Consider the following 19,864-nt stretch of genomic DNA (forward strand, 5'->3'; position numbering starts at 1 on the left):
CCCGGTGTTGAGGTTTGCACTGGCTGAATTCGAGCTAACTGCTAATAAGAGTCCGTCTCCCGGTGACTCTTTTGTGTTTGTTTATGCTACTTTGGATTTAATCCAATAAACGAACAAACAAACAATAAAAACGTACACAGACCTTCAACAGGAGTTATAAGCTCTCGGGGCAGCTTGACTTCTTTATCCTCTCATGTTGGACTACGGGCGTCTGGCGCAACAGTGACTCTTTATCGCCTCTCGAGGTACAAGAGATATTACAAGGACAGGACGGGCCGGGGCTAACTGGTTAGCATGCTCATATTGTCAAAACTGTTTTATGTTATGATATAAACAAAAGTTCCAGCCATATTTTATACATTGCAAGTAAAAAAAAAAAAGGGTCTGGGGCAAAACAAGTGAAGACAGATATAAATAAAGTTAAGACAGATATAAATAAGTTCTGCTTCTACTGTTTTGTGAGCAAAAACACGTCGGGCCTCTTGTTCATCAAACCCTTAATGCAAGAAAGACTCCCCAGGTTAGTCATTTTGTGAATGTTTTATTGTGTTCTTTCAAGTAGGCATAGACCAAGAAAAAGGGCTACAGTACAGAAAGCATGAAGAGTATAAAACAGCATGAAACATAATTGATGACAGACCATGACTAGAAGAAGCACAGAGTTATACACTACAAATTGATCAGGGAATAACCAGACTGTTTGTTTAAACGAGAAAAAAATCCTTATCATTCAAATAACTAATAATTTGATAACCATCGGTGATATCTCCACCTTGATGAGTCTCGTTTAACCACAAGCAAGCTTCAGTGTTTTCACATTCTCGAAACCTGCAGAAAGAAAAGTAAATCATTGATAATTTGGCCAAAGACGGTTGTAATAATGTAAATGTGATAACTAAGAGAATTCTTTCGCAATAAATTACATTTTTGTAAATTCAGACATTCTGATAACAAACCTCTCTGATGTAAAATAAAGTTTCAATCAAACTTATTGAGGCAATTCATAGCAATTTATTCCCTATTTACTGCGCTTAAGCTCGGAAATGTATTACAAGCCTTTTTGAAGAAACGGCTTGATCAATAGTGAGCTTGCATTTAGAAAACTATTGATCCTTAAAGTGCATTTTGAATTAAGGGCATGTAATAAGAAAAGGCCTTAAAACATGTCCACATCAAGTCATTCAATGTTATAGATCTGATATTCTATAGTTTATTTTCAAAACATTGATATTATAAGAGAGTGACAGACATACCTTTCAATGAAGGGGGGAGAAGGGGGTTAAGATTATCTTCTTAGAAATACTTGGTACGGTTAAGAGCTCTTTGTGCCAGCTGTCCGCTCTCATCCGTTATTCTCTCCCAGTCCGTTTGACCCACCACAAAGCCGATCGCGCGCTTTCGATCTGCTTCCTTCTGCTCTTCGAGATCAGCCCATCGAACCTTGACAAAACAACCACGGTGTTATGACCAGGAAGTGGACCGTTTAAGATAAATCAGTTGCATTATTTAATTTCAATATTATAAAAAATTGAGTATTTTTTACATTCAATATTTTTGCCTCATTGACGAACAGATACATTTTCAAGACGACCAAAGCAACAGCTCTGTAGCGCACGGCGCGGCAATTTACCCTTTTCTTTCCAGGTTCCGACATACGCGTGGCATAGTCGTCTGGCAGCTGAAGGTAGTCCTCCAGGTCGGACACGTCTTCACGTTTCCTCTTCCCACCGCTCCCCAGACCGTCTAACCTGTCTGTATAAATGTAAGACCACTGTTCTGGTCACTTCTGCCCTCACATGAAATCTGAACTTCATCATCCTAGCATTCATGTGTCCATGAAAGCGAGCTAGTGGATCAGCATGATCTGTTTTAGCAATCTCCTGCTTCACATTCACAGGGTCGGACACAACCAGAGCAAAGTGCAAATCACATCAACACTAGTAGAGGGTTTCTTATTCACACTCCACCTCATTTGTGTGGCTTGGGATGTGTAGACGTTTTTTATTTATTATTTGTGTTTACATGGATATTGAGTAGAAATATAACCATATGGCAAAGAAGGCACACTTTTACAATTGCAATTAAAATATGAAGAGATGTTTTCTTCAGATGCAAAAACAGTGGGCTTCATTTAAAGGCCCTGTCACACATATACGTATGACAGAAACGTATACGAAAATTAGTCAGAGTCCAAATACGTCCAACTTTTCATCGGATCGGAAAAGTGAACGTATACAGATACGCATGTCTAACCTATTGATATCGTATCACTTACTTATACAGAATGTATCAGACGAATACCCAATGAATGCATAACGTATACAACAATATGGCGTATACAAAATATCGGCAACACGCTGGTGTACGTAGATATAAGGTAAGGTATAAGTAGTATTCGTTAAGAGCTTCACTGTGTTACGCTGGGGTGCGTTGTTGAACGCTGATGTTTTGAGCATGTCCAAAATTACCGGACGTACCCGACGTGTGCTTCATAAGATATGCAGACGTTACGTTACGTTAGACATACGTGAATACGGAATACGTACGTGAATACTTACCTACGTAAATATAGTACGTAAATACCTACGTGACTATGTTAGAGGTACGTTAGATATAGGCTAAGTCGGCTGACGGTGAACCCTACAGCCAGTTTATTGATAACGAGTGGATAACCTATTCCTACCATATGTTAAGATGATGCCTGACGACTGGAGTAACTTATTAAACGTGTTTCTACAGTACAGCTAGCGTTCAGCATGTTAGCCTGTTCTCCAGCATCAGCATGACGTGAACCAGATGGCACTTTTCCAGCTGTTGGCCAGACGCTCTGATACGTTTTAAATAAGTAAGTGATACGATATCAATGTTTGACATACGTATAATAATTTGTTATGTATTCGTTATGTATACGTCAGCTACAACACCGCTGTGGAAAAGTTGGACGTATTTGGACTCTGACACATTGAGCTAATTTTCATATACGCCGGCATGTTCCTGCCATACGGAGCTGTGTGACAGGGCCGTATGTCTGGCGTGTTCGGCGTAACGTCTGCGTCCTTCGAACGATCACAACTTACCCTTAGTTTATATCAACCTATTCCCGATATTTCGTATACGCCAGCATACGTTTCTGTCATACGGATATGTGTGACAGGGCCTTTAGTGCGTTAAATGTGAAGCATCTGTCAGTCACAACGTGAATAGTTTAGTTTGTTGTCATGTTGTGTGCGCAGACACACGTCTATAAGACAAACATCATGAATTAAAGTACTATTATCAGCCTTACAAAAAGGTAAAAGACTGGGAAGTCAGTCATACAATAAACACCAACAAAAAAGAATACCTACCAAGTTTCGCCTCGGACGTGTCCATCTCCCATTTGCTTTTTGGAATGTAGCCCTATATTATATAAAGAAACACTTCAATGGTTAAACATCTGGGTGACACGGGGAGAGGGACAGAGAAAGCAGAGGGGGGCGGCTGAAAAGAGAGCAGACGTTTATCAGACGTTGAAAGACAAAGACAACTGAAGGATGAGACTGCGTGAGGACTTATCTAGTTAGGACATATAATGTAACAGTGGCATGCAAATATTTAATGTTTGCAAGTTGAGAGAAACTAATATGTTCAGACTAGGCCTTTGTTCTTGGCCACATGCAAAAGAAAAGTAAGAATGGACAACAGCTGTGCTGCTTTGGAGAACATATTATGTACCAAAGTGCAAACCTCTGTCGCCTCTCAGAATATTAAAAAGCTCAACAAGCACTTCAATCTCCAATCATGTAGTTTGCCTGTGTGCGCTAATGATCATGTGATCAACACATTTTACATTAGAAAGAAAAGTGCTACTGTGTCCGAGTCTGCAGTGCTGCTGCTCAAGCTTAACATGAAAATGTTACTGGTCAAAAAGCACAGCTTTTCTGACATAGCATCACTTTTCCCTAAACAATTCTCAGATGTACACTGAGGTTATTTGGCTGGCTAGCACTAGTCAGGAAAACACTAATGTATTTTGTTCACACTCTTTTTAACACCACCTAATTAGACGGCCGTATGCTCCAATTTGGAGAGCAAAGCAACACTAGAGTGAAAATCATGACCAGCATGTGTGTGTCTGGTATCTCTTAAAGAGACGGCACCTTTTTATTTCAGCTGAGATTATGTGAATTTGAAATCTGAAATAACCTTAACTATGACCTTTACACAGAGTAACATGGCAGATAAAATAGCCTCTGCAACGAGTTATGAAATAAAATGAGTAAAGCTGATTATAGTTGTGGTTTCATCTGTGGCCCATCTCTGTCAAAATGCATGCACAACAACATGTTTTCTGGTTTTATAGGTCCAATAACAACACATTTAGGTACATTAATTAATTAATTAATTGGTTTTAATTCTTTGACAGTTTTTGTTCTTACATACGGACTGCTTTGTGGTGAAGATCTGCGTCTTTCTAACTCTTATTTCTTACGATAACAACATTAATCTAACCCTACCTCTCTAAGAATCTCTGGATCTAAAAATATATTCAGTGTTATGTAAGATATCTATTCTACAATATATTTATGCTTTTTTTTTTCATTTGTATTTCTGACATTTGTTTTTGTGTGTCTGTGTTTATTTTATTATTTGGTTTAGTTTTCTTTTCAGTCACAATATATATTTTTGTAAAACTTAACACAGGTGTTTATCATTTCTTCTGATTAGACCTCGGCTCAGGTTTTAGATGGGCCGAGCTTTGCTTGGACATGCGCGAGTCACAGAGTTGTCAATCAAGCAGTCAGTACACGGACACTCCAGACAGAAGTCTAATCAGGCAGTGAGTGAAAACACCTGTGTGGGTGGACGTTTGCTTTGTTGGAGCTTTAAAGTCGTCAATATTTTTATTTGGTATATTAAAAAGGCGCATATTGTAAAGTTCTTATTTTTTGTAATAATGTTTGTGTGTAAAATGATGCTGAATATTCCAGTCTTGCTCCGTTTGTTACGAGTATGCACACTGCTCAGGATTAAGTTCAGGCGCTCTGGATTCCAGAGTTTAACGTACAAACCAAAGCTCGATGATTAAAGCTGAAGAAATGAGACAACCTGTTCCTTTACAAGACAACAGACTATATTATACACATAGAAGACACACTGCTTCTCTACAGACTTTCACTGAAAGATCATTATTAAAAAGAAGAAGAACCACTTTCAGGTTGAAGATCCAGCTTGTACTGCCAAGAAGCAGCTGTTGCTCTGTCCACACACACTGTGCAGAAAAGCACGTCACAGTACGGCACACACCACGCCACAGTTGGATGTGGTTGCAGATGCAACATGCAATATCTGACCACATCCAACTGTGATAAATCAAAATTGCTAAAAAAGATATTGTATATTAACAGTGGAATGGTGGTGCTACAGTAGAGTAAGATGGTGCAGCATCACATAAACAATATTCATCTGATTAAAGATTAAATACATTTCCATAGGTAACAAATATGTTTAAGTATTATATTTAGCTTTGTGTAAATTTGCTTTAAGCATAATAATTCAGCATATAGCAGTTTGAACAAAGTCTTTATAGGAAAGGCCACTACTTTCCTATTCCTCGATTAAAAGAGACAGTGTTCCTTTTATTGACAAACAATCTTTTGCCAACAACATTTTTCAACTGCCGAAAACAGACGAAAACATTAAATCAGAACTAATCTCAGTCTCGTTTACGGCACTTTGTGGGTGGGACTTTTTTGCCGTGCCTTCACCACTCATATCTTTACAACTAATGTGTTTATGATTACATTGTTTAGATCTAGCCTCTTCATTCTGCTCTTTAAGTGCACCAGATTGATGCATTTAACTTTTGGTCTTTTGTGAGAAAGCAAGGCCATATTCTTGTTTTCTTTATGAAACTTGATTTTTTTTTGTATTTAATTTTAAAAACGGTGAATAAAAGACATTTCATGTCAGTTTCATATCAAAACAGTTATTTTTGTTTGTATTAACGTTTAATCCTGGATACCATTCCATAATAAAATGTGAATAGATGTTTCCGGAGTGTATAATGAGTTTGGAAATTCTAGAGAAACACAGCTGTGGCTCGGGAGGTAGAGCAGGTCGTCCACTAATGGGAAGATCGGCAGAAGTGTGTGAGTGTGTGTGAATAAGCATGAGATGAGATCCCGATGACCCTCTGCAATGAGTATATACGTGAGTGTGTGAATGTTGACATGTAGTGTAAAAGGGCTTGGAGTGGTCGAAAGACTAGAAAGGGATTATATAAATACAAGTCCATTTACTATTTAAATAATGCATTACACTTTAACTAAAACTATGAGATTTAGTCGACTAAAATCTAAAGGAGATTTAGTCGACTAAAACAATTCAGATTAACTAAAAATATGATTTAACTAAAGCAGAATTTGCTGTCAAAATGAACACTGAATGGAGATTTGTTTTGCTCCATGGGTTTGGTATGTCCTGGGGACACCCTAACATGCACCACATTGGGGAACCCCCTTGTGCTCAAGGGCACAGATGCCCCCATTAGATGAAGTGTTTCATGACCCTGGATGTAGTCGTTCCAGAGATTTATGAAGCTTTCAATTGTAACCTTTCATTGAATTCATTGACTGAAATGAGCCATATGATTTTATATAATTATATTTTGCTCAAAGCATCAATATAACATGTTGTCTTCCTGCAAACAAGGAACATTGATTTTGTATTGACAAACTCTTTATAATTGTCGAGGAAGTCCACTGAAGGACCACAAAAGCGGGTTTGGGGAAAGCTCGATAAAAGCTTCAGTTGGAGATACAGAGACACTTGTAGTAAAATGTGTACTCTGTTATGAGTCTGTAACTTCCTTTTGTTGTATACGTTTCTTGATTTCAGCCACAATATTTTTTATCTACGATGCCAGGAAAGCTTTACAACAAAGCCATTATCACTACGTTAATTATTTATATTTGTTGACCTTTGTTAACAGACCACATGTCTTCTACATTGTGTGTCGCTGCACTGTTGTTTTATTATTAGCAATTCAAACACTAGAAAACCCTCATAAGGGCTTTGGTGGACATTATTGTAACTGCAGTTATTATTCAAATCTATTTATCTGGATATAATGAACTGTAATGGCTGCATCAATCAAACCTGACAGACGTCAACGTCTCGCCCAGTGTGACCAGCAAGGTAAAAGGACTGTTTCTGTAGCTTGAGTCTGGTGACTTTGAGGAGAGTATATTAATTGTATGTTTTGTAAATTAATACAAAATTATAACAATTGTCCAAATCCCATTTTATAAATGTTTTAATAAGCCTGCAAGCCTGTAAGTTTGGCTATCGAGCAAGTAAAACATCTGAAAAAGCTTAAACATTTACAGTGGACAATTATAAAAATGTAGTTTATACACACTACTGACATTAAAGTCAATTTATGAAATCGGGTAATGTTTAAAGCAATGGTTTATCAATAATAAGAAATATAATAAACATGACAGACAGAAATTGCAGTCAGCACAGTGAGTGCAGAGCTTGAGTACCGCACTAACTGATGAGTCCTGCACGGGACCCGTTTCTCAAACCAGACCAAACCCGCAAAGCTGAGTGACTGAACCGACCCGTTATCGAGATTATCTCAAAGTCAGATACTAGCCCAATTTCTACCTTTGACTTGTTACACCTGCGGGTACCAGACCCGGTGCAGGACTGCTGGAACCTTAACGGGCTAAATGGCTTGAATTCCATATTTCTTCATTTTCTTGTTCTTTGTCTCCAACAGCTCCTGAGGTAAATCTCTGTCTCTCTCTTGCTTCTAAATGCTCCACTATGTTCACCAGCTGGTCGCCAACTGTGCCTGCTGTTTGCGGCTGAGCAGGTCGTGTACAGTGGGATATGAGAGCAGTGAGAGTGAACCAAAACAGTAAAGCTGTGGGCCGGACAGCCAAAACAATGGGCTGAGCTCCGTAAGGCAGTCCAGTTTGGTCCTAAACTTTATATACTGCATATGGAGAAGATCCCCCAGTAGGTGGCACTTAGGAAACATTTACATTTTGAACTTTCAAAATCTGTTACTTAACAGTAAGTGCTAAAGCTTTTAAGATGTCATCAAAATATCTCAACAAAACTAAAGAGAATATTTCACTGAAACCTAGTGGCATATTAGAAAGTCCATCACTCTGATGCTATCAATGTTTTATTTTATAGTTTGTTCAAATGTCACCAAAATGATGGTACAACATCTAATATCTGCCTTGAAAATGTATCAAAAGTTGAGCTCAAAAACACTCTGATTATAAATGCTACTGTAAACATTTACTTCATGTCAAAGGCAATATTTACCTCATCTTTGAAAAATAAATATTATTTATTTAAAAATCTCAGAATTTTAAAATTTTGTGGTTATTTCAAAATCTAAATTTAGGAGAAATGTATTACTCAAAAGAACGTTTCACACAACAACAACATTTGAGCTAGACATGTTTTCAGTTTTTTCAATCCTGATTTTTGAATTAAAATAAGATTCCTGTCTTTTGATGAAATATGTTTTTCCTTTCCGTGAATGAAACTCAACAGAATAGTCCAGTCTCATCCATGATGATGATGAAGATTGGAAACACTATTCTTATCTGTGGTACTTTAACAACAATATCAATTTTAAAACTTATTTTGAAAAACCCTTCATGTGAAAATGAGAATTATTTCAAATTTCAATCTAATATTGTAATCTGAGTAAATGCAACAAGATAAAAAGGAAGCTTTGCAACTTTGCTTTGCTCCCTTATATCTTCTCTGTTCTGCTCTGGTCTTCCTTGTAAACTTGATATTTACTACATCATTTATAAATTACTGGATAAGCCTTATGTGGTAGATGGGAATACAAATAAGTGGAGATGATTCTGAAAACTATGTGGCTATAAATTTAAGCTTTTCATGTCCTACCATATCACCCTCTTCTTCCTCCTCTCTCTTCGGCTCCTTGGGCTCGTCATCGGGATTGAAGTCTTCCATTTCAACCTAATCACACAAGCACGTGTTAGTTTAGCTCAATTACTGAGAAAGGACGATAATATTATGAGAACTGTCAAGTCTTGAAGACCTCACCTCCTCTATAGCTGCGTCCTGAAGCAGCGACCGGACATCCAAGCGCACCATGTGCCGTGGTGAAGACTCCCAGTTGTTGGACATCTGCGTACAGAATGCTGCATTAAGAAGTGTATTCTATATGCATGAGCTTCAGTGGACATTACTCCTATTACAAATGTGTCCAAGACAGTTATTTGATATTACAGACCTTCAATATATCCTTAATCGTGCGCCCATGGACATTTCTCTTTCCACAAGTCTGAGTGTCTGCAGTGATTTCAGCAAGATACACCTTGTAGAAAAGAAAAGAAAAGAAAAAACCCTCTGTAGTACACTGCTGATGGGATCAAATAAAAATGAATTCTGAGACATTCATGAACACAACTCACCTCAAAGCCTTTCGTTTTGGCTGCACTCCAGAACTGATCATAATGTTTAACTCTGTCATTAATAGTGTCTAAAATGATGAAGGGGAAAAATCCATCATCCAGAGTTTTCTTGAACGTTTTAAGCATGCTGTTCCTGTAGGTATCCTCCATCTCTGGCTCATACTCGTACTCAAGAACCTGCAAGACAGATTTTTTTGTTTATGTTTACAATTTTATCACTAAATTGTATTACTTTGTTATTGTTGCACGTCAGACTCACCTTGCGTTTGACCCGTCTCCCTGTGTCTGGGTCTTTCTCTACTTTTTCAACCTCCGTCATGAAATAATCATCCAAAACAAGAACTCTTGGGGGTGCACCGCCACAATCGACTTCCTTATCCTTAATAAAGTCAACAAGATTGAAAAGTAAAAATGTTATGTTTCTATTTGCTTTGTGATGTAAGGAAATAATATCGGTTAGGTAAAAAAAAAAAAACATATTTTGGGAAGGACATGCACACAGGCTCTGAGTGTTGTTGCATATTGTTCTTAAAGTTCAGTCACATTACATCATAACACTAACACCAACATTACATCATAACACTAACACTAACACCAACATTACATCATAACACTAACACCAACATTACATCATAACACTAACACCAACATTACATCATAACACTAACACCAACATTACATCATAACACTAACACCAACATTACATCATGATTTCCTAGTAGGACTCCACTCACCCGTATGAGCTTTGCCACGTGGCTTTTTCCACTTCCTGGAAGCCCTCTCATTATGATGACAATCTGTGAAAATATATTACGTGAATGAGTACTTAATATTATACGACTAACAATGTGATATTGTACATCAAAAAAGATTGCGGCAGTAATGAGTACCCTTTCAGGGCGAGATGATCTGCCAGGTGGTTTGAGAATATCGTCAATATTCTTGATCTCTGGCTTCTTCTCGACTCGGGGGGGTGGCTGGGGCGGAGGTGGGAGGGGTGGTGCAGTGGGAGGCCCTCTGTCCTCTGGATAACTTCTTCTGTCTACTGTATGATATTCATTGCAATTCAAGTATTTCTCTGAATTTCATTATTTTCTTCCCATTATAGATTACACAGCTGAAGTCTGTAAACAGATGTGGTATTGTACATACCGTAAGGTGAGGAACTATGGCCGTAACGCTCAGGCCCACTGCGTTCGAGTCCGGTGCGCTCGTATGGAGGTCTGTCATAGCCAGGCCTTCCATAATGTTCTTCTCGATCACGACTGTCACTTCGCTCCCTCTCTCGAAGTTCCCGCTCTCTCTCCCTGTATCCTGAGCGTGAAGGAGGTGCCAGTGGAGATCTACACAGAAGAGGAGCGTTGTTAAGTTTTGTTTCTTCAAACTGGCACACTACTAATCACAAAGTATTGACACAATGTGATATAGTACCTTTCTTCAACCATGGACTGTGTGCTTGAATCAAAACAAACACATAGAAAATAATTATATATGTACGGAAGCAGCGCACTTCCCCAAAGTTTGGAAAAAAGGGAGTTGGAGCCACCGAGTTACCTGTCATCTCTTTCCCGTGGTGGATAGCGCTCCCTCTCATATCTTTCTCTTTCATATTCAAGTGGTAGCTTTTCTCTGTATAATTCCCTGTCTCTGCTGTACTCCCGTCGGTCCATGTATGGGTCCGATCGTCTTTCATAATATGGGTCTCTGCTGTAAGGATCTCTGGGACCAAGAGGTTCTAGGAGAATGAAATAGTTCACCAATGGTTAGAAAATGCAAGAAAAGCAAGCTCTGTTTGAGGGTAGGAAGATAAGCTATACAGTACTGACACTCACCTTTTTCATAGCCCCTGTCTGAAAGCACTGGGTCAGGCCTCAACACAATTCTCTCACCATAAGACATCCGCTCAACGGTGGCTCCAGGCTCTGAAACATCGAGTTTAAATGTCAACAACAAAGTCATAAAACTTAACCCGTTTCATCAGTTGAAATGGTCAAATATGTTCCTCTTGGCTGTTCATACCGTGCCCATGGCCATAATCCACAGTCTTTGGAATCAATGAAGGTTTGGGTGCAGGGAGAGATGGCTGGTAATTTGTGGCAGCAGCCTTATTATCCCAAGACACAGGTTCGGTTACAGCCGTCTGTGCTGCTGCAGTCATGCCCTAAGGATAACAGAATCATTATGAAATCGATCCAACAGTTAAATAGAAAATGGCAAAGAAAAAGTATAATAAAAAGAAATGTATAGAATTTTGCAAATGTATGAATATAAAAAGTGTAAAAGTCTGCCTAGGGTTCTCTAGTCGCCATGCTCCTCCTTTCATGTGACATCCATGTTTTGAATCAACTTGCATAACCAATGATTTTGCTATTATTACAGCAATGCACTCTTACTAATGGGGCTAAAATAGGTAAGTGTTAGCAAAAATAAATTACCTTCAGAACATTCCTGACGTCTGCTGGGATCTCCAAACCGAGAAGACCAGCAGGAAGCTCAGGCAGGATGTCAGATGGTGCAGGCGGAGGTGCAGTACCAGGTGTCTTTCCCTCCTGCAGTTCCCTGTAGACCCAAAAGAATGAAAGTTAAGTTCACCAAAAAGTTCCCCTAAATCCATTTGAACATAAAGTACTAGCAAAATGGCAGAGCTGCAACCAAAATAAATCAGCCTTCTGCTTCAATCAATGGGTTGTACAAAGGCAGGCCGGCTCAACTTGATAACATTTTTGAATGATTTAAGCATCACCAATCATATTCTATTCACCTCCATTGTTTTTGTGTGGTGGCAAAACTCTCAGAGGTGGATATTTAAAATCTTAGGCAAATAAGAACAACACTCTGTATGACTAGATTCCACTTGAGAAAAGTCTGAATGTACTTTGTGTAAACCTGGCATAATAATGTATTAATCAATGAAAAAACTCTAGATATTAGGCCTACCTTATGAGTTTAAGCTCTTGCGCAGCTTTCAAGATGATCTCATGTTGACGCTGGGAGAGAGCAAGTACATTTGCTCCACTTGTTCCTTGGGAGTCAGGATCAATTGAGCCATCTTGCAAGTTTGTGACAGGTGCCGCAGCAGGTAAACGTGGACGTCTATCCAAAGGAGTCTCTTCCCTGGGCTCTTCATAGCGAGCTCTGCGATCCTCATAGTCAGCAGGATACCCTCTCTCTGGTGATGGAGGAAGTCTTGAAGTCCTATTCCATTCTGAAGATGGAGCTGATGGTGGGTATGGTGGTTCTTCCTGCTGGTACGGTGGCTCATCCCTATATTCATGAATTCTAAGTTCTCCTCTTCCCCTGTCATGCTCATCATAAGGATATGGGTGACTTCTTTCTCTTTCCTCTAGCCAATGACCATCTCTGAGGTGCTCTGGTGGTGGCATGCGAGGGGGATAGTCCCTCTCAGAAAGAATACGCTCTCTGTCCCATTCAGACTCATAGTACTTGGCATCATGCCGATAGTCATCAGGAGGACAGTTCTGTGGTGGCCCCCAGCGATACCCAGGTTTCCCATGACCATAATCCTCTACAAAACCCTCTTTATATCTTTCATCATGTCCCTCATGACCTGGCCGCCACATGCCTCTTGCCATCCCTCGACCCATAGGTCTCCTCCTCATTCCTCCTGAATCTATTATCTCATGTGAAGGCAGAGGAGGGCCTCTGCCATGTGGCGGTTGCCACTCTAATTCTCTCTCCATGCCTTCAACGTACAATGGGTCATCCATAGGATCAATCTCCTCGTGAGGTGGTGGTGGCACACAACGCCTACCTCTTCCTACATCAGGATGCATCGGATGGCTATGAGGGTCATGTCCATGGTGCATTGTTGGATCCATTTCTGTATCATCAAGGTTCATTCCATGGCCTAATGCCTCGTGATCCATCGGCCCATGTGCAGGATGAGGGAGGCGGCCTCGTCCTTGGTGGGTGAAATCAGGATGACCAGGCGGGGGACGACCTCGGCCAGGTGGAAACGGGGGTCTCATGCCTCTCATCGGAGGTCTCCTTTCTCCCCAGTAAGGATCCCCTTCCTCTGAGTACTCCGCTGACTCAGGTTCTTCCCAGTGCCTGTCCATTGGCTCTCCTCTTCCCATAGGTGGCCCTCCTCTTCCCATGGGTGGTCCTCCTCTTCCCATAGGGGGTCCCCCTCTTCCCATATGTGGACCCCCTCGACCCATAGGTGGACCTCCTCTACCCAACGGCGGTCCCCCTCTTCCCAACGGCGGTCCCCCTCTTCCCAACGGCGGTCCCCCTCTTCCCAACGGCGGTCCCCCTCTTCCCATAGGCGGCCCTCCTCTCCCCATAGGCAGCCCTCCTCTCCCCATAGGCGGTCCTCCTCTACCCATAGGCGGTCCCCCTCTACCCATAGGCGGTCCCCCTCTACCCATAGGTGGTCTCCCTCTTCCCATAGGTGGGCCTCCTCTCCCTCCTCTCATCATCGGGGGGCCTCCTCTTCCCATAGGGAGCCCTCCTATTGGCTCTTCATAATACTCCTCCTCTGTTGAGAAGTGATATCCGTCTTGCACCCACATTCCTTCAGGGCGCTCCTCCGATTGCTCACCACCACACTCCTCGTATGAAGGATCTTGCCAACGATATTCCCTTTCCTGCTCATCTGGCATCCCCAAGCTCTCTTCAGGAGGCATGTAGTCATAAGACATTTCTTCCATCTCCTCCCCAAGTGGTACGGTGTTCGGTCCCCTGAACTCTCCACGGCCCCTCTGCCCACGTCCTCGTCCTTGCACTTGGATAGGTACCGGAGGCTGGCCTCGCCCCCTTCCAGGAGGAAGCCTTGGATGATCTGGTCTTGACTGCATATGACCAGGCTCCTGTTGGATTCCAGGGGGCTTCGGAACCAGTGGGGGTTTGTTGTTTGTCAATGATCCATCTGGTCTTAGGAGATTTTCTGTAGCAGTATTTTGTGATGCCACAGTAGAGGGAGCAGTTACAGAAGGCTTGCTGTTACCAGGTTTGGGTTTCTCGCTTTTGTTCTCCTCAGGCTCTGTGTTGGTTTGTAGTGTCTGCGGAATGGGGTCAATCTGGACAAAAAAGCCCTCAGTTCCAAGCAAGTTGTCATCTGTCAAGTCATCAGCATTGGCCTTATCACCTTTTGCTTTTTCCGACTGTGGCTGCCTGGCTGTCTTTCCAGGAGCCTTGGAATCCATACTGGCAGGTTGTTTAGTGGGTGGTTGTGCCTTAGATTCTGGTCCTTGCTGTTGTTTTTGCTGGGGCACAGGTGGGCGTTCAAAAACAGGCGGGGGGCCAGGGACCCTTGGGGGCTGTTCAAACATAGAAGGCTGCCCAAATCTCGGGGGACCATCAAAGCGGTGCCGTGGTTGGTCAAATCTCGGGGGACCATCAAAGCGGTGTCGTGGTTGGTCAAATCTTGGGGGACCATCAAAGCGGTGCCTTGGTTGGTCAAATCGAGGGGGGCCATCAAAGCGCTGCTGTGGTTGGTTGAACCTCGGGGGGCCATCAAAGCGATGTTGTGGTTGATCGAATCTTGGGGGACCATTAAAGCGCTGCTGTGTTTGGTCGAACCTTGGGGGACCATCAAAGCGTTGCTGTGGTTGGTCGAACCTTGGGGGACCATCAAAGCGTTGCTGTGGTTGGTCAAATCTTGGAGGACCATCAAAACCTTGTTGTGGCTGGTCATATCTAGGGTTGATTCCACTGGGAACAGCAGGACTACAGAAATCGTAAGAAAACAATATTACACATAAAGCTTACTTTTAGAAACACTCACTGAGCCTAACAAGATGAAACAATACATATTCGTCTTAATAGCCCACCTAAATGAAACCCCTAACCTTACTATCAACTGATTTTATTTAACATGTAACATGATTTACTTCAAATGTAACAATTTTAAATTTATAAAGAAATGACAATAGTACAAAACAAACTCCACTGACCGTGGACCTCTGACACTGTTGGTGCATGGTAGTTGAACGGTGGGGGGAACTGGGGCTCTGACTCCTATGCCAGCAGGGCTGGCTCCTCTCACAGGGGGTCCAGCAGGTGACTCTGAATGTGGGCCAGAGCCAGCGGGCTGTGGACCTTGAGAGTTGAGACCAACTGGGGAATGCTGTAAACCTGGTATTGATGACTGCTGCTGCATTTGTATGTCTTGTCCAGTGTACTGGCCAAACTGTCCCATCATTCCACTACTAAACTGGCTTGAGGCGATTGGCACCATGGCAGTTAGAGTGGCCACCCTTTCTTGAAGGTGAGCATTGGTGGCCCTCATCTGCTCCTGCCACTGCTTCCATTGGCGCTCATAGTCCTGCAGTTGATCTTTGTGGGGATAGGTCTTGAACTGTTCATACCACAGGACGAAGGAGTGATCCCACTCTTGGAATAAAGGGGTGAACTGCTGCTGTTGCAATTGATAGTGCCTCAGCTGCATTTCAGCAGACATTGACTGCAACAAAGGATATTTTCGTTTAAGTCATTTGGTTAATTGTCATAAAGATATATGCAGAATAAAGAAATCACTGAGACATGGCATGTAAAATGTAAAGTTATAGGCCTCCGAGATGCTGCTGGGATTGCAGATCAGAGTTTGGTTCCACTAAACATACTTCTCTTGCTTTTCACCTTTTATTTTCTGTGCAGCTCATTTTAGGACCAGGGAAAAAATTCAGTGGGATAGTAGCTGTCAAAGAAGCTACCATTTACCTACCTGTAGGTTTGCAGGTTGCTGAATCAGCTGTTGGTATTTTTCCAGAATCTGCTGAAGCTTTTCGTGTTGTTGCATGAGAGCCTGGTATTGTAAGCCTGCTCTCTGCTGCTGCACCTTTTGCCATTGCGCTGCTGCAGCCTGTAACTCCTGGAGGCGGGCAGTCTCTTCTGGGTCTTGTGGGACCTCAGGCTTTAAACATAAATAAGACAAGATTGAAGCATATCTTTGTAACTCACAAATAATATGTCTGACGTTGAGGGTAGTTTATAATGGAAGGGATGATATTTTCTTAAAATGGACGCAAGGCACTTTTGAGAATGGTAACATTTATATAGCAAAGCACTTTACAAGGTTTTTGCCGCTCATTCATTCACACAGGGTCCTGGCCTGACCATTATGCAATTTGGGGTTTAGTGTCTTTCCCGAGGACACTGCGACATGTGGACAGGAAGAGGTGGAGATCAAACTGCCAACCCTGTGATCAGTAGACAACCAGCTCTACCTCCTGAGCTACAGCTGAGAGTAAAATCTATACAAGTGCATTACTTTCATATAACTTATACAGGGTTCTTAAAAAGGTTGTCGACTATGGCACTTGCAAATACCAAAAAAGCTATACATTACATTTAAAAAAGCAATAAACGTATTAAACTATACTAAATTGTTAACGCGGTGTCAATTATTTAACTCCACATAAAACTAAATCAGGCCAAGAAATATGAGAACAATCTATTGTTCTACATGTTTAACTAAATCAGCTGTAACACCATTCAGTTTATGGCATTTACAGAAAAACAGCAATCCCTATGGATATTGAACAATACATATAGTAGAATATGTTGAGAAGAATATTTTGTCCCAACAGTTATAAAGAAACAATTCACCCCGAGCACACAACTAAAAAGCCCAACTAATCACATGAAAGTATTGTTGAGATTACGTTTGAACAAAACCATTTAATTTTAAAATTGTGGCAAAATTTTCATCACTCACTACAGCAATCAAAGCCCAATGCAGAATATTTGTCACAAGCCTGACATACAGCCTTTAAATACACACCAATTTTGAATTTGAGCGCTTTTTTCTTTGTTTACAAAACCCGGCACAGATTACCAACAATGCAACTCGACTGCCAAAGTGAAAAGGAAATCCGGGTGTGCTATGCTAGTAGGCTACACAGATCTGGAAACATTTTCAAGATAATCTATTAAAAAAAGAATTGCTCTTCCCATGCTGACAACCTTTTTATACAACTTATTTTGCCTATGCAGTAGAACTCCCAAAGACCTGCATCCAATTGGTATAGTTTGCCTTTATCCAAGAAAGGTTTGGATGGTTATATTCTTATCTCTGTAACATTGTTGAAATGCTTACCCTTGCCTCATCAGGTGGTGGAGGTGGTGCTGCTGGTGGCTCGTCTTTTGGAGGGGGTGGAGGAGGTGCACCCTTTGGTGGTTCTGATGGAGGAGGAGGAGGAACCGTATGGCCAGGAAGGGGTGACGGCACATGACCATCACCCTCTTTCTGATTCTGCTTGGCTTTCTCTTGCTTTAACTTCTGTAGATTTTGAAGATGTTGCTTGTACCAACGTTGTTGTTGCTCCTGTGTGAAACAAGGACATATGTCAAACAACTCACACAGGGAACCTTTTTCTCACTTTCACATTGCAAGTGTTTGTAGAATCCTACTTTCCTTGCATTATCTGCCCATTCCTTGCTCCATGTGAATTTATAATAGGATTACATTTTCTAATTTTATGTCAATTGGGCTGAAACAAACAGTGCCATCAGATTATTTTAAATTAAAGGGGGTTTATCTTCGGGTATTCTTCGATCAGAAATAACTTGTTCATGTCCAATCAATATTTACATTAAATATATTTAACAGCTTGCATCATATGTGGGAGACATCCCTCGTTCCCACTGCCAGTGATCATTTGTTTAAGTCTGTGTGTTATAGCAGTTCTGAATACAACATATTATGCTAGTTGTATTGGTTCAGTCTGTGTGTGATTAATACAACAATGTGTATTATGATGCTTGCATGCAATATATTAATGCATCAGTTTGCACAAGAATGACATATCCAGCCACCAAAACAGGACTGAGAAACATTTACAGTGTGTAAACACATTTAATGGCTAATGCTAAATACATGCTAATAACACTTACAAACAGCCTACACATTGGTTTTTAGTAACATCAATAAAAGAATAGTGGCTAAGGCGTTCTTTGGCTGTAAGTTCTGTCATTGTGAAAATGTATGTGATTTAGTACCAAAACAGATACAAGCCATTACCTGCAACGGTAAGGATGTGTCGTCTTCTGCCGAGGATGAATCTTTCTTCTTGGCCTCTTTGGCTTGGGGAGCACTGTTACACTCCGGTGGCTTGGATGACGGGGTCTCTGGAGGGGGAGGCAACGGTTGGGGGTCGTTGGGGTGCGGTTGCGGTGGAAGTGGGGGAGGCTGAGGAGCAGAGGGACCTCTGGGAGGCTGAGGAGCAGGGGGACCCCTGGGAGGCTGAGCAGAAGTCTCGTCTTGTTGATAGTACGACTGAGCTCCAGCATCACCGTCTGAATGTCCTGCTCCTTCTGGATGCCACGATGACCCTGGATATCCACCTGTGTGTCCACCACTGTACGCATTGGGATTAGCATTGTTGCCGTGTTGTAACACAGACTGGAGCTGTTTCTGGTGCAGCATCTGCAGCTGCTGCATCTGCTGGAGGTGTTGCTCTTGGAGACTGGAGAACATTGAGCCGCCTGATGGGGCCTCGAAGCCGCCAAACCCCTGTGCCGCCGGGCCGGCGTTGCTGGCAGCAGGCTGCTTACGGGGTCCTGATCCTCCAAAGTTTTGCGCCTGGGGTGGCCCATAGTTTCCCCAGGAGGGGTACATTGTTAAAAAGTGTGTCGCTGTACACGGCCTTTGTGCTCACATACAGCTGGTCCGCAATGGCTAAAAAGGCTAACAGCTAACGTTAACCTACCTAGTAAAAAACATTACATTTTAATTTCCCGACTTTGCCAGGCCGCGTTAAACAAAGAGTATAATCACCAACTCTGTAGCAAGAGACTGTTATCCGTTAGAGAAAAATAAAGAAGTAAATGTGAACGCCTAGCCTTCTGAAATAAGTTACAAAAAACGTTTATAGACGGTGATATTGTTGAGCGGTGGCTGATGCTACACATGATGCTACAGCGCAACGCACTCACTGATGACGGAAACACGTCACATGTCATCAGGCGACTACTTCCTGTAGAGCTCTAAACGTTAGGATGAAAAAGTTTATCTAAAAAGGATACCCATGTTTACCTTTTTACTTCAAGACTTTAGCTATTTGATTATCTCTCTAACACTTAATAATAACGAAGAGAACACAGTTTATTTAGAATAGATTTAAAAATAATAATTTCTATTCATATTTAATATAACATTAATAATAATAATAAATCATAATTAATATCTTATTGCTATAATATTTTATAATATGCTGTTATGATCATTGTATATTATGAGTCAAACGTATTTTCTAATAAAGTCACAGATCATACCTAAAAACAAATCATACACACCCGTTCCCTATTTACATTGTTGAACACAACAATTCTGGTTATTTTGATTAGCAAAGTGTTATTATTATTATTAATAATAATAATAATAACAATATGATTATTATTATTATTATTATTATTATTATTATTATTATTATTATTAT

The 19,864-nt window shown here is 41.2% G+C and overlaps 1 protein-coding gene across 4 annotated transcripts; it reads right to left on the reverse strand.

Moving 5' to 3' along the window:
* Window positions 1-525: 525 nt before the first annotated feature.
* On the reverse strand, window positions 526-19,391 carry ylpm1 (YLP motif containing 1). 4 transcript variants are annotated; one of them, XM_029462640.1, is made up of 22 exons: window positions 18,448-19,379; window positions 17,524-17,751; window positions 16,150-16,338; window positions 15,380-15,888; window positions 12,399-15,152; window positions 11,897-12,020; window positions 11,481-11,622; window positions 11,294-11,383; window positions 11,016-11,196; window positions 10,893-10,916; window positions 10,614-10,804; window positions 10,352-10,506; window positions 10,196-10,258; window positions 9,721-9,840; window positions 9,462-9,638; window positions 9,281-9,364; window positions 9,091-9,174; window positions 8,929-9,003; window positions 3,348-3,399; window positions 1,631-1,752; window positions 1,254-1,440; window positions 526-828 (listed from the first exon to the last, which is right to left on the reverse strand). In XM_029462640.1, the coding sequence occupies exons 1-21, from the start codon at window positions 19,042-19,044 to the stop codon at window positions 1,294-1,296; spliced, it is 6,108 nt and encodes a 2,035-aa protein (XP_029318500.1). In that variant the 5' UTR covers window positions 19,045-19,379; the 3' UTR covers window positions 526-828; window positions 1,254-1,293. The 4 variants fall into 4 exon arrangements, with proteins under 4 accessions (XP_029318500.1, XP_029318501.1, XP_029318502.1 ...); XM_029462641.1 differs by having other exon boundaries at window positions 10,352-10,503; window positions 18,448-19,378; XM_029462642.1 differs by lacking the exon at window positions 10,893-10,916 and having other exon boundaries at window positions 18,448-19,376.
* Window positions 19,392-19,864: the final 473 nt, after the last annotated feature.

Source organism: Cottoperca gobio, chromosome 24 (genome assembly GCF_900634415.1).
Source record: "Cottoperca gobio chromosome 24, fCotGob3.1, whole genome shotgun sequence".
Taxonomy (NCBI): Eukaryota; Metazoa; Chordata; class Actinopteri; order Perciformes; family Bovichtidae; genus Cottoperca; species Cottoperca gobio.